Below are 14,334 nucleotides of genomic sequence, written 5' to 3' on the forward strand. Positions count from 1 at the left end.
TACTGGGAAATGCTGACAAAGAAAGACACAATTTGCATGTTTAAACGGGGGAAAATACTCATTTCATTTGTGCACTTGATTTTAGAATTATTGACCATATACTCACAAATAATGGACTGATGAATAGTCATCGTAATTCCACTAGATCAACATGCATTGGACATAACAAGAAGCAAATTCTACTGTTGCATCAAATCAAAGAAAAAGTATCTTTAAAAACTTGTAGCACTTCCTCCCACACTATATATGTGCCAAGGGCTTCATCATTAAACCCTTAAAGGGATGGTACAGTATTTAGGGAGATGAGAATTGGGCTTTTAACTATTTGCGAGATTCCAAGAAAACAATTATGATATAGTACAGAGCATACCATTTTATGAGGAATTCAAAGTTTATTTGATGAGAATTGGGTTTGGAATGACTGAAACATCCAAAAACAAAGTAAAACAAAGCGATTGTAATAAAGTGTGGGTCCCACACTTAAAAGATATCACTCTTTTTTGGATATCTCAGCCATTTCAAAACCAATTTTCATCAAATAAATGTTGAATTCCTCATAGAATTACATGCTCTTTCATATTTCATAAGAGGTTTCTCATTATCTCACCAAAAGATGGTAGAAACCTGAAATGAGTTCTCAACCAAAACTATACGATCCCTTTAAACTTAACATTAGCATTAATATGTTGCCATATATGTCATTACAATAGGGAGAGAGAAGCCCAGAAAAGGTTATCACTGTTGCCACAAAAAATATCATTCATGTACTTATTCACAGCTACATGCTTGCGGTATGCATGGTGTCATCCACATACATGTATTTCAAGGCGATTTCTCATTTCTGCAGTGTTCAGGATATATTCTTGTTTGAAATGAACCTACTAATGCTACGCACTTTTGTATTAAAAAAAAAAAAGAGATAACCTTTACCATGTTCATATTTTACATTATGTACAGGCATTTCATTCCACTATAATAAAAGTGCATTTACATTGTTACTTTTTTCTGGAGCTCAATACCTCTCCATAAAACTTTATTCATATTGTAAATTTTGGCACATATTTCCTGGGGGTCATCTGTTGAATATGATTAAAATATGACTGAAAACAAGAAGAAAAATTACTTAACAGAGAATAAATTGCTGATCAAACTCTACCAATTAAAGTGGGACAAGACTGGCATTCCAGTAAGACTTGTGGTATTCCAACTCATGTATCATCTCTTCACAAATATAAACAGACACATTGTATATTGCAGCGATGATTTCAACTTTGCTTGAGTGAAAAACAAGCTCTGAAGCAGTCTTGTTTCAAAGGGGAAATCATGAATCTCATTCACTGTAATTTGTCAAAGACTGCCATCACTTCTTCGTACCGATGGCAGCTTTTCTTGGGCACATGTTTGCCACGAGTCATATTCATAGTGCTCCCACTCCAAGGAAGCCTGACAGCACAGCATGGCATCCTGGTTGCCTGGCTTCCAATCGCTTGTATCTGGACTTGACTTCTTGTGGTAAACCACTCTCAGTCTAGGAGTGCTAGAGTTTCCAAGTTTGCCCACCAGGTTTATCGCTTCCGTCTACAGAGTCTCTTGTGCTCTTGGTGCCAGTGGACCTGTTGACAGCTGATACTGCAGTAGGATGTATTCCAGCAGCAGTGGTACATGGCCTCCTTCTCACAGTTAATACACTAAGAAAGAGGAAAGAGTAGATAAATATATCTAACAAGTTTTTAAAAATTCTCATTAACGTCAAATGGTTCTCTTCATCAGAGTATAGAACTGAAGTATGCAATTTATCTGCTACATGAAATTCACCTTTGTTTGGTGTAACCATCCACCACTATAGTCAACGGACAGTGACCATCAACACCACCCATTCAGGACTTGTGCCACAGGTCCAATCATTGAACAGTGTTTCTTTTGCTGAACTTCAAGGTCAACAACCATTTAAACCAACATTTCATGTCATCATTGACCTGCACACGATCATTTGCTTTCACTAACCATAAATGCCAGCATGAATGTCTGCTCATCTCTCATGTTCCTCAACACATCACAGCCACAATATTCCACTTGTACTACTTCAGAAGCTTCATAAGTGTTGTCCACTTGTAGCTCTAACTAAAAAGCAGTGCAATGATGCCATCGCTTATACTGTGCTTACCCATTGTTTCTTCTTTGTCTGTGAAATCTCATCAGTCAGCTTCTGAATCTGCTCACTGTAGTCTTTCTTGCATTTCTGGTCTGTCTCATTTTTAGCCCTCTGTACCTCAGCAGTAAGCTTCTCCTTGGCTTCTTTCAGTAGCTTTTCTTTTTCAGCCTGCCATTCCAACTTGGCCTGAAAGAAATACATAATATGACAAACACATTTACTTGTACAAGCATCCCTTTACATTGCGCTAATATTAAGACTTAAAGGGGACATGTGTCATGCTAGTGTCAAGCTCTTCTCTAGAATTAAAGCCCTTGAGTATATACAATTTCTGACAAGTTGTTCAGTTAGTCTGGGATTTGTCAAGTAGATTAATAGTTTAGTTTGTTGTTATTTTAAGAGTTGCATGTATGTTTTATATGACTATATGCAGCAAGCAGATAAGGTTCAAGCAGAAACTATTGTCATATTAGTAGTGTGAGAAGCAACTGTGAAAATATCTTTGCCTCTCCAAATGTTATTGAAGTTTACTAACAGCAGCTATTATGTACAATACACAAGTTACCTTCATCATGAAAATATAAAGCAAACTAGAAAAGCACTCGGTGAGTGCAGGCCTCAGCCAAGCAGCTCATTTCAACCCATACACACATGCTGAAAATTGCCCAATAATGATTGCTAAAAAAAGAGAAAACAATAATTATAAGCTTAGAAGTGTTTACTGAAGCTTCCTGCTGCACAGCTCCTCAAGCAGAGCATGCACTGTAGTACATGTAAGCAAACCTCCAATATGCGCAGCTTGAACTCCCAACTTCATTGACTCTAAAATATGCAACTTTGCATAATCATACTCAAATATGTAGTTTCCCTTGGGGTATTGTCTAAGTCTCCACAAATCAGATAGTGAATAATTTTTAAATGAGCCTCATCTGACATGCTGTTGGACAAAATCAATGAAGCATCTTCATATCAAATACTAGAGAACAAAACCTCATATCTAATGTCCTTTTCCTGTTCTTACCTTTTCAACCGCCTCCCTGACTGCCCTGTCTAATTTCTTTTTGAAATCAGCTTCCAGCTTTGCCCTGAGCTCTGAGACAGCTGTGTCCTCATCGCTGACTGTGTTCTTGTCATCACACTCTCCCTCATCAATAGCTGGGGACGGTGTGTTTTCTTCAGGCTCTGCATCATCCATCTCCTCTTCTTTCACTTCATCTGGAGTTTCTGACTGCATCTGTACATTCAGGATAAGTTTTCTGAGAGTAATCACAGAATGATGGATTCACCACATTCATCACACTCTGGCAACATTCTCAAGAGCACGACACATTTCCCATCACATCTGTCCATCTCACTATGCATCTTTCCAGGAATCATTGCATCTTCAAAAGTCAAATCTTCCTGTCTTTGGAAGGTTAGACAGTCTAACATTTTTTTCTGCTTAATGCTCATGTGTCTTATTTCTCTCTCAGTCTTTGTTTCAAAGCGTCAAATGTTGTCAGTGTTAAAGCATTTGTTTATGACATTGACCCGACATGGAGTTATCAACTGGACTTACATTCATGTGCTTCCTACCCCTGCATGTTTGTTTCACTTTCAGGTTACTACTCTAGCCCCTATGTAAATAAGTGAAGATGTAAATGGTTCCCACTGAAAGACATGTTGCTGTACAAGCAACAGAAAGAAATCTGCACAGAAGGATTTTAGCCCATATTTGGCTTTCTCACAGGCTCTTCTGAGTCCCATACCATCCTTAGTTCAGGAGTGTTTGCAGCTTGAGATTTCCTTTGCCTCATTAGTTACTTGTCCTGTTCCTCTCACCCCCCCCCCCCCCCCCCCCCCCCTTGGTTCTATTCAACAAACTTATTCTTAGGGTGGACTTTTCCCTTTAATTAAGAGTCTGGTGTTATGTGTCACTTAGGGAGAGTTCCATATCAACAGACAGTCACTCTCTCACAAACTTTGTAATTATGCTATTGTTAAACAACTTAGCACTAAAACAAGTATGAATACACAAATAGCCACAATATATAAATAATTTTACAGTTAAGATTCAGAGAGGAGAGAAGATGACTCACACTCACCCATTATAAAAGGCTTAGTCTTCTCAGAGGTACATTAAGGTGTGAACACAGTGTTGCACAAATAACAATCCTCAATATAAAATACAGAAAGCCTCCTGTGGATTTCATGAGTATCACATGATGATATCGACTATGGTACAAACAAAAGTCAGAGCAGAGTGTGGACTGACCGTTGTAGCAGGCGTCTCCAGCTTCTGTTTCTTGACCTGCGGGTCATCTACACCCTCAGGGGATGTTTGACTGGTGCTCACACTGTGGTCCTTGGTACATTACAAGCAAAATGGAAGAAAGTCAGAGTGATATTAACTGCACCTGATAATAAACTACAGAAAGCAACATTTCTACATGAAGGATGTCTACATAGAAGCTTTCTGAAAATGGACATTCTTCTCAAGGAAAGAGAATACAGATATGGCACTAGAGGGTGCTGTGACTGAAGTAGCTTTTGCATGCATTGTAAATGTGTGATTAAACACACATACAGAAAACAACCATATTTGGGAAGATACAAGCAAGATACCTGGTAATACAGTGTGCAATGGAATTGCTGGATAACTCCATTCCTTCCATTGTTATCCTGGTTCATATACTGTATACGCTGTTATTTTCGCGAACAGATATTTTTGACAATGAGCTGGACATAGACATTTTCGCAAGATGTTGCTTTTGCGAATTGACACCAAGGTTTGCAAGTGCACTGGTAGCCTGTAGCGCATGGCGACATTTTCGCATGTTGTTAAATTCGTGGTCAAACAGTGATTCGTGAAATTTGCGAAAATTAAACCCTCACGAAAATAACAGCTCATACAGACAATGGTCACAATGAATGCAATGGAAGATAACATACTGTGATTCTAATACACGTCAACTGGTATCATCACATGCATACATGTATACTATGTAAGTAAGATTAGCCCTCAAATGAGGACCTATGTATAGTCATGTTGAACGTGCAAAATGTTATATTTTTCATTTTAATAATAGGCTCCTGAATGTGTTTCTCGCAGACCTCACATCTCCTCACTACTTGTTTCCTATACTAACACCTGTAACAATTAATATGATTCATTTATATCATGTTCCCAGCAGCTACAGCAGCTCCAAGACATGGCATGGACCAAAACATGGTGCATCATAGGATTTTGGCTATTTTTTCCTCAGCTCTCAAATTTGGTTATGTCTGGCTAAGATTTATCATGGTGTATCATTGTATCTGTGATGGACCATCCATACCACAAAGGGGCTGCTGAGTTCAGGAGGCTCAAAGGTATGCTGTAATGGTTTGGCCCATTGTCTACTGCAGATGCCAGTATGTTCGCTCTCGACCTGTCATATTCTGATGGGGTTCCTCACATTCTGATTAAAGTCTGACATGTTTTTCATGTGCTGCCAAGACTTTCTACAGATAAAATGTGAACAGCAAGTGGCTTTGGAACATGTTTGTGTCCATGGTACACATATATGTATATGTTGTCTCACATCCATCCCATTTTGGCCAGAGAGGCCTGAAATGTGATTTCTGTGGCCGCCAGGAACAAAGTGCAAATGAAGCATGCATAAAATTTAAATCTAAAGTAATGTCTTGATCAATTCACCAAGTTTTTTAACATCATACAGATCTACTGTGAAGACATGAGCAACATACACATGCATGTGGCACCACAGTCTAATCGATCCTTATTGAACTGTACGAACCACCCCACATGAAACCTTATATGTGGGCATTACACTAAAATGTGCACAGTTATTGCCCAAATTCATATCCCTTGCAACAAGTTTGCTAGGGCTATAACATCAAGAGATAGATTGCGGTTGAAAATGACATTCTCATAGTTTGGATAAATGAAACACTGGAAAAATTGTGTTGCAAAATAGTCCTATTCCAAGTTTACAATGAATATCAAGTCAGGACGCCTTTGACCATGTGAATGCAGAGAAATAGGCAGCACAGTAAACTTGAAAGTATTTTGTGACCTCTTTCTTATCAACAAAATGAACAATGCAAAAAACTTGATGGTGAACACACTATCATCATAAACACATTACATACCCCTTAACACAGCTGTGCCATGTGCCAGATCATCTTACTCTCTCACTGTCTCTCACACATGTACATACACGCACACACTGCATGTGGACAGAAGCACATAGATATGACTGCCAGCACATTGTCACCATGCTATGTAGTCCCACTAACTATGTCTTTCTCCCCAATGGCAAATGCTATGACTGCTTTGCGAGCAGAAGTATTGGTTAGAAAGTAACCATTCTGGCAAACAAAAGATTTTATGATGATTATTTTTATGAATCTACTTATCACATTCATATATGAATGAGGAATAATGGAAGTGTGCCAGCTGAAATATGAGGTTCTGATATGTGGTGAAATAAACATGTATATGTGACCCGCTACAACAAAATGATCCTAAAGTCGGGCGAGGTCGATTATTTGAAAATTGCATGATATAATCCCCTAATCTTTCTGCTTTAAATTGATATATAACACATTTTATAAAAATAATCGGCTGCGGAGATATTGATGTTTAAAAGAGAGCATGTCGAGACGTCTGAAAAATCACTGTTTCGAGAAAAGCGCCCTAAAAGTCTTCCTTTCGACGCAATCGCGATCAAGGGACACGCAAGTCAGTTTTCACCTCTGGACAATAGAAGGTAAGCCCTAGCAACCCCCGAAGAGTTCATTCAAGCACATCAGCGTCGGCAGTCTCCTCACCAACCAATCAGTGACCAGGATGTGAGAAGCGGCTGAGCATAGCGCACCCCGCCCGCACGCACCAGTCGACTGGGCAGTGTGCGAGCTTCACGCTTCGGTTAGCAGCAAGCAGCAAACTGACCAATGAGATCACTCTGGTCGTTGTTAGGGGCGGAGCCTATCTGTGGCGCTCAATCCAAATTTTCGAACCAGTTTCTGCTTCGTTGAAACGCCAAAAAACATGGCTCAGAAAAACGTTATTTTTTTATCTTTCCTTTGATCATTTTGCTTCAAAATTTCGACAGATGATAGAAGACATGTTAGACTCCACTAATATATCAAAATCAGAAAATCGTAAGTTTTGACCAATTTTAATGCTCTGACTTCAAACTCGATTTTCACGGCTTCGACCGTGCGCGACTTTAGGACCTTTTTGTTGTAGCGGGTCACATATGTTCTGTTACCTTCAATTTTGTTCCTAGTAATGTGGTTTTTGATTATTGGGTAAGTACTGTAAATACTGATATCTCAGTTTGAGCACCACATTGTTTACCGGCTACAGGGAAAATGTCAAATAATTTTAGTCTAATGGTACCTGAGAGAAAGTGAGCCTCATATTTCAAAACAACATGAGAGATTGTGGATGCTTCTGTAATTGGGTTACATATGTTGACAATATGACGATATGTTGACAAATTTGCACTGGGTAAGGCTCTTGAACTTACAATCTGAATATTGGCTGATGGTCTGGGAATTACTACCATTTTTATAAATGAATATAGAGAAAAAAGAAGAAAGCAGGAAGGAGGAAGAGAAATGGTGGCATAATGCATTCTGGTATCAGGATGAAAGCTCACCTGTCCAGCGTCTGTAGTCGAGCTGAGTTTGACGACATGCCTTGCCTCACTCTGGTCATCCTCCTTGTCCTCTCCTTCTTCTACACTGTCTGCAGTTCCCTCCATGCTGTCCTCGTCCTCCTCATCATCATTCTCCTCACCCTCACCAGAACTCACACCCTTTGCCTTCTTATTCAGTCTCTCAGCTGTCTTGTCCTTGGTTTTTCGTTTCCTACCAGATGATGGTCCCTCCTCTTTGGTGCCCCCTTTTTGTTTCACAGCTTTGCAGGCATCCTGGTACTTTTGCATCTCATCAACTGCTGAACGCCATCCCTGTGTCACCTTTATACGGAGATTCTTTCGGTCTGTGTCGATATCTACCACATGCACCTTCTCTATCCATGCTCTTGAAGAAAAGGGAGAAATGTACTCAGTAGTACATGAACAGAGGGTGCAAGTCATCCAACGAATAGCAATTGGTTTACTAGTCAAATTTTTGAAATACTTCCAGTAATGGCTGGGATTTTATACTCAATCAGTACAAGCAATTAAGTGTGTTTTTCAAATTATCACTAATAGCTCAGTCAGCCCATGGCTTCTTCTTCCTGTCTGTTGTTGTTTCTCTGTGTGTTGTTTTTTTCACCACAGCATGTGAACATGAGAGCATGACACATATCCCTTATACCTTCTTGCCAGGGATGGTGGACTCAGCTTATACTGTATGACAGCTTCAGTATGTCACGTACCAGTGAACATAAGCTTAGGCCAAAAAAAAAAAAAAGGTTGTATTGGCGTAACATGAGATTTTCAAATAGGGTCGGTCGGGCGGATTTTTTTTTTTTTTTTTTTTTTGCTACCTGCATTTTATGTGTAAAACTCGTGCTCAGCTCAGTAAACAGTTACAACTGCTGCACCGAATGTGCTGTGTTCATCTATTCTACAAATCATTTATGAGGCCGATATTACTGGAATTATACCCCTTCACAGAATTTAAAGATGTTGAAATCCCTATCGTGAATGTTTTCACTTCATATTTTACTATTTTGACTTAGATAAGATAGATGCAAATTGACCCATATGTACGATCTTTTCATCGCACACGGCGATCTCTATTACAGTCCCACATATACAGATTCGTGTAAGTTCTCCACACAAGAAACCTATGGCAAAACTGTGCACAATACATCGCAGTCCGAATGCTAAGTACATGTATACACTGAATAAATCTTGTTAGAGTACGCGTCCGTGTTGGAAACAGATGACGTACTGATCAAGCGAGGCTTATGCGATGCGCTAGATCTCTCCCTCGTACATCCGATATCCCCAGAGCCGTTTCCACTTTCGGGTTTGTGCGATCGTGATCGCAATCAACAAGATATTTGATATCGATAGCAAAAAAAAATAATAAAAAAACATGGGGTCGGCGGAATTTTTAGGGTTGGGCGGGTTACGCCAATACAACAATTTTTTTTTTTTGGCCTTATGAACAATAACATATCGACAAAAACAATACTGTAAGAACCCTGTCAATATCTGGGTGACATTTATTCAAACACTTGTTAACAACTTGGTATACTGAACCTGCTTTTACATGGAAAAGATTCCCCCCCCCCCCCCCCCAATACTCACCTTTGATGCCGGGACCCAAAGAACCTGACATCAACTTTATCTTGATTCTTTTGCAATACTTTAGCTGGCCAGTACCCAAATCCTGTCATCTGAGCCCAGACCAGCTCATGGGGAGGATTCTACAGCGAGATAGATAGATAGATAGATAGATAGATAGAGAGAGAGAGAGAGAGAGAGAGAGAGAGAGAGAGAGAGAGAGAGTGAAACCAGGGTTAGAGGGTAAGAAAATAGCATTGAATCCATGTTTCCATGAGTTCATAAAGGTACTCTCTATCACACAAATACATCTCTTTGACATTCATCCAAGTATGGCAATCAAGATATGACATGACTAGCAATATCCTAAATATACCATTACAAGATATGCACAACATCTACAACCTCAAAAGAATGAAGTTACAATGCTCATCAATGTACCTCTCTCTACTTTTCTTCTTTCGATTCAGTCACCCTGACACATGTGATTGTTTATGTTTTTCACTGAGGCACAGCAACAAGTTTTGTTGATGTATCACCTTGTCCTTGTACAAGTACAGAATTTACAAAAATTTCTTGTCATAGTTTGTCTTCTGTAAATTTTGATTGGATATTTACTCTTCCCAATGTTTCACCCAAGACGTAATCATTAAATCAAGTCACATAATTCATGTTTCTGTGTTTTGGCGCGACATCTTTATATTTTTTTTTCCTTCTATTCATTGTTAGTATTTCTCAAGCTAGAATAGATTCTTTTTCAATTTATCTCTTTGTTGGTCAGATCACAATACTTACTTGGACATGGAGAATTGTAAAAAGCCTCCTACATTGTAATTATCTTTACTATTATTGAATCCTTTAACTGGCAACTAATAATGTTGTACTTTGCATTTGTTGGTTGTGCTTTCACTTTCATTTTTTGCCACATCTTTGTACACTAGGTTTAGAGCTCCCTGCTTGTTCACCCCCCCCCCCCCCCACACCCTCCAATCATGTTGTTGCTATTTCACTCTATTCCTTTCTTTATCCTTGTCTTGTTCTTATCTTGTTTGATGTTGCCACCCTATTCATTTTTATCCTTCACAGACTGCCTTGTATGATCCTTGGGATAATCACTGACCCACGTCTGCCTTTTGTCTGTTCACCCCCTTGCTTTAATCCCCTTTCTTATACCTGTTTGGCTCCCTGCCTTTGACTTCTAACCCATCCTTTTCCATTTCATTGTTCTGTGTCCCTAGCCTTCTTCAGACTGTGTTTGTTGTGTGTAGTCCATATGTGTGATTGCTTTCCCTACATGTTTATCATTTTGCCTCTGATGAAGATTCTACTAAGATCAGGAGCTCAGATCCCTTTTGACTCTGACTTCATTGCTTACAAATGTGAAAGTGATATTTGAACTCCGACATTACTCTCAGTAAAAACTGGATCTGCTACCACATCTTGTTCTCCATGCATTATGCTTCCTGAATTATTACAAGACCAAAACATGTCACACAAGTTGAAGAGTCAAAAAGTAACGATAACTTGACCAGATCTATCCTAAATGGACCAAGTACACTGTCCAAAAATACAAAGCTGATCCAATTCATGCTATTGATGATACTTTGTCTGAACTGTGACTTTCCAGCATTTGAGCTATCTCAAAAGGATGACTAGTGAGTCTTTTGTCTTTGTAGCGTGTCACTTGTGCCCTGTTCATAGGGAATTGGCTTTTGTTTGTGTGAGCGGCGCACCTGAGCCACGCCAGCTGAAATTTTCCGTCCGCAAAGCACAGGGGAATCAGTATGCCAGGAGTAAGTTAACTCTTTATGAGTCATGGTGTAAACTCCCTGTGTGCCACATTATTCTAAGACAGTAATGCAGTCATGCTTTGGGAAAACATTCTCCTTTTTCAAATCTATATAGCTTTATAGATTTTTGTTACCCTGGACATGTAATGAATAAATTTGTAGTGAATATGCCAAGCAATGCTTTGATGTAAATTGTATGACAAATCTATGATTGTTTTTCTTTCAAATGACTAGCAGCTATTAAACAAGGCAAGTGCCAAAATGTGTCTCACCCATTCGCGTAGAAGAAATTAATGTTTATCTAAATCCCGGAAATTCATTGACCCCGCCTATGACCTTTGACCTTGTGGTGATCTTCAACTTCCCAAGGGACATTTACCAGCCAAGTTTGGTCACAAACAGGAATATGGATCAAAAGCTATGAGCCATGATCGAAACGCGCAGTAAAAACTTAACATTGAGCCCTAAAAGTTTGTTGACCCCTGTCTGTGACCTTTGACCATGTGATGAACTTTAATTTCCCAAGGGACATCTACCATCCAAGTTTTGTCACAAACGGACATTAGTCCATGGGCCAGGTCAAATATTGGTACCATCTGAGGTGGCAAAACCTTTTTGGTGTCATTTTGTTTGTCGGGCATAGATATGCTTATCAAGCTATGATAGCATTTCCAAATGAGTAGCTTAGTCATAGTAAATGAATTTTTAACCAATTTGGTCTCGTTGTTATATCCCTATACTTCTGAATCGAAACTAACCGCCATACAAAGAAGAGCACTGTCTTCTGTATGTTCCATAGAGCTGTAAAATGCAGCTCTATGGTATGTTCACAGGTGTTCTGTTGTAAACGCGGTGCGCTTAGTCTTTATTCAAGGCAGCGAAGGGAATATCCAAAGGTTATGATGTCCACAGCGCTTAGTCTTTATTCTAGACGGCGAAGGGAATATCCAAAGTGTATGATACAGTGTATCCTTTTATCTAAAAACAACAACAACAACAAAAGCAATTCCTCGTGAATTTTACCGTATCTTTCAATTACTTATCATTTTCCAGCGAAAACGCTCCGGTGAAAACGCTGATACCACGCCAATGTCGCTTTATTTCCCTCCAACAATATAAGATAATGCAAAAACAATGTACCGGTACACTACGATACATTATAATGAATGATATTGTAAATGAACAGAGTGATTTTTGGTTAAAACTGATGTATTTGTTGATAGGGTAGTATAAAAACAGTATAGATAATCCCTTTTATGAGGAACTTTAGATATGATAACGGTACATTGGTCTAGATAAAGAACTAAGCGCACCGCGTGACAGCTGTGGACATCATAACCCTTTGGATATTCCCTTCGCTGCCTTGAATAAAGACTAAGCGCACCGCGTTTACAACAGAACACCTGTGGACATACAGAAGGCAGTGCTCTTCTTTGTATAGCTGTTTAGTTTCGATTCAGAAGTATAGGGATATAAATACCAGACCAAATTGGTTTAAAACTCATTTATTATGACTAAGCTACTCATTTGGAAATGCTATCATAGCTTGATAAGCATATCTATGCCCGACAAACAAAATGACACCAAAAAGGTTGTGCCACCTCAGATGGTACCAACAACCCATTTTTCGGGTCTTGGCCCATGGACTAAATAGGGATCAAAAGTTATTTGCCATAATCAAAACGTGCCGTAAAAACTAAACATTGGGCCCTTAAGGTTCGTTGATCCCTGTCTGTGACCTTTGACGTTGTGGTGACCTTGAACCCCCCAAAGGACATTTACCATCCAAATTTGGTCACAAACAGACATATAGATCAAAAGTTTCCATCCATAATCAAAATGCGCTGTAAAAACTTAACATTGGGCCCTAAAAGTTCGTTGACCCCTGTCTGTGATCTTTGACCTTGTAATGGCCTTCTACTTCCCAAGGGACATCTACCATCCAAGTTTGGTCACAAACGGAAATATACATCAAATTTTATGAGCCATAATCAAAATGCACTGTAAAAACTTAATATGGGGCGCTAAAGTTTGTTGACCCCTGTCTGTGACCGTTGACCTTCAAGTGACCTTCATGTTTGGTAAAATGTGTAACTTTGAATAACCACTCTTCCCTCCAAGTTTGATTAAAATTAAAGTCCTCAGTAGAGAGTTATTCAAGTTTTTGTAACGTTACAGATGGACGACGGACGGACGGACAACGGACGGACAACGGACGGACGGACGCCGTAGGCGATCTCTTAGTCTCCATGCACCTCCAGTGGGCTCAACAAAAATCATTGTATAGGCATGACTTTCGCACACAATACAGTGACAAAACTTAGAAATTACTCACAAATCCAGTAGGGGACACCGTTTCAGCTACAATGTTGGTAGTTTACTGACTATTAACGAATCAAACACAACTTTGCATTTTGTCAGAATCAAACATGATACCCCGGTCACACAGCACTCCACGTCTCAATCATGTACAAAAAGTTATGAAAATCTGGTGGACGTGGTCGTAAGTGGTAATATTTTGGTCAATTTTGGTTTGGCCATGCTTTGTACGGGGTATGGCCATTGGCGGCTGTTCCACTGCTGAAGCACTACCTAGGCACGGCTAACCATGTCCAGCCACGTGTATGTACGAGGAAAATCAATTTGTCAGTGATAAGCCGCTAAACACACGCTATTTCCAGTGATACCAATGCGTAACACGCATCAAATGAGCGTGCATCTGCCCGCTAAATTTTCGCGTCTAACTGCATCTCCCCAAATGTTAATCACTGCCAGAACTAGGATTATCACGAGTGTTTCACGTGTGTTGCACGTCTTTACCACGTGTGCCAACCGTGGTCGTCCGCGGAGTAAAATTTTGAGCAGTTAAAAACTTTTTACCGCGTCCGACGCCGTTACGATTTTTCCCCGCGTCCTGCCACGTCTATAAATCGACCTAGCTCGTCTTAAACTCAACATCAAAGCGAACAACATCATCTGCTTCACAGGAGACCACTTTTAGATGGGTTTTGGCCATGATTAAACCGTAAAGTGCTGTGTGACCGGGGCTTAAAGTTGTGTTTGATTCATCAAAGTTGCATTTGATATTTGCATAGGAAATCAAACACAAGTCTTTTCAGCAACGCTCTTGCATTTAAATACAAGGTTGCACGCATTT

At 39.6% G+C, this 14,334-nt stretch overlaps 1 protein-coding gene across 1 annotated transcript in view; it reads right to left on the reverse strand.

Moving 5' to 3' along the window:
• Nucleotides 1-413: 413 nt before the first annotated feature.
• LOC139709368 (zinc finger MYND domain-containing protein 11-like) overlaps nucleotides 414-14,334 on the reverse strand; it is a 29,878-nt gene continuing 15,957 nt past the window's right edge. The window contains exons 8-13 of the mRNA XM_071621326.1: nucleotides 9,412-9,530; nucleotides 7,804-8,188; nucleotides 4,407-4,496; nucleotides 3,174-3,386; nucleotides 2,165-2,338; nucleotides 414-1,688 (exon numbers count right to left, since the gene is read on the reverse strand). Coding sequence (XP_071477427.1) covers nucleotides 1,566-1,688; nucleotides 2,165-2,338; nucleotides 3,174-3,386; nucleotides 4,407-4,496; nucleotides 7,804-8,188; nucleotides 9,412-9,530 — 1,104 coding nt within the window. The 3' untranslated portion in view covers nucleotides 414-1,565. The remainder of the gene's footprint in view (nucleotides 1,689-2,164; nucleotides 2,339-3,173; nucleotides 3,387-4,406; nucleotides 4,497-7,803; nucleotides 8,189-9,411; nucleotides 9,531-14,334) is intronic.

The sequence above is a fragment of the Diadema antillarum genome, unplaced genomic scaffold (genome assembly GCF_040938485.1).
Source record: "Diadema antillarum isolate AM-2024a unplaced genomic scaffold, OU_Dant_1.0 seq00001428_RagTag, whole genome shotgun sequence".
NCBI lineage: Eukaryota > Metazoa > Echinodermata > Echinoidea > Diadematoida > Diadematidae > Diadema > Diadema antillarum.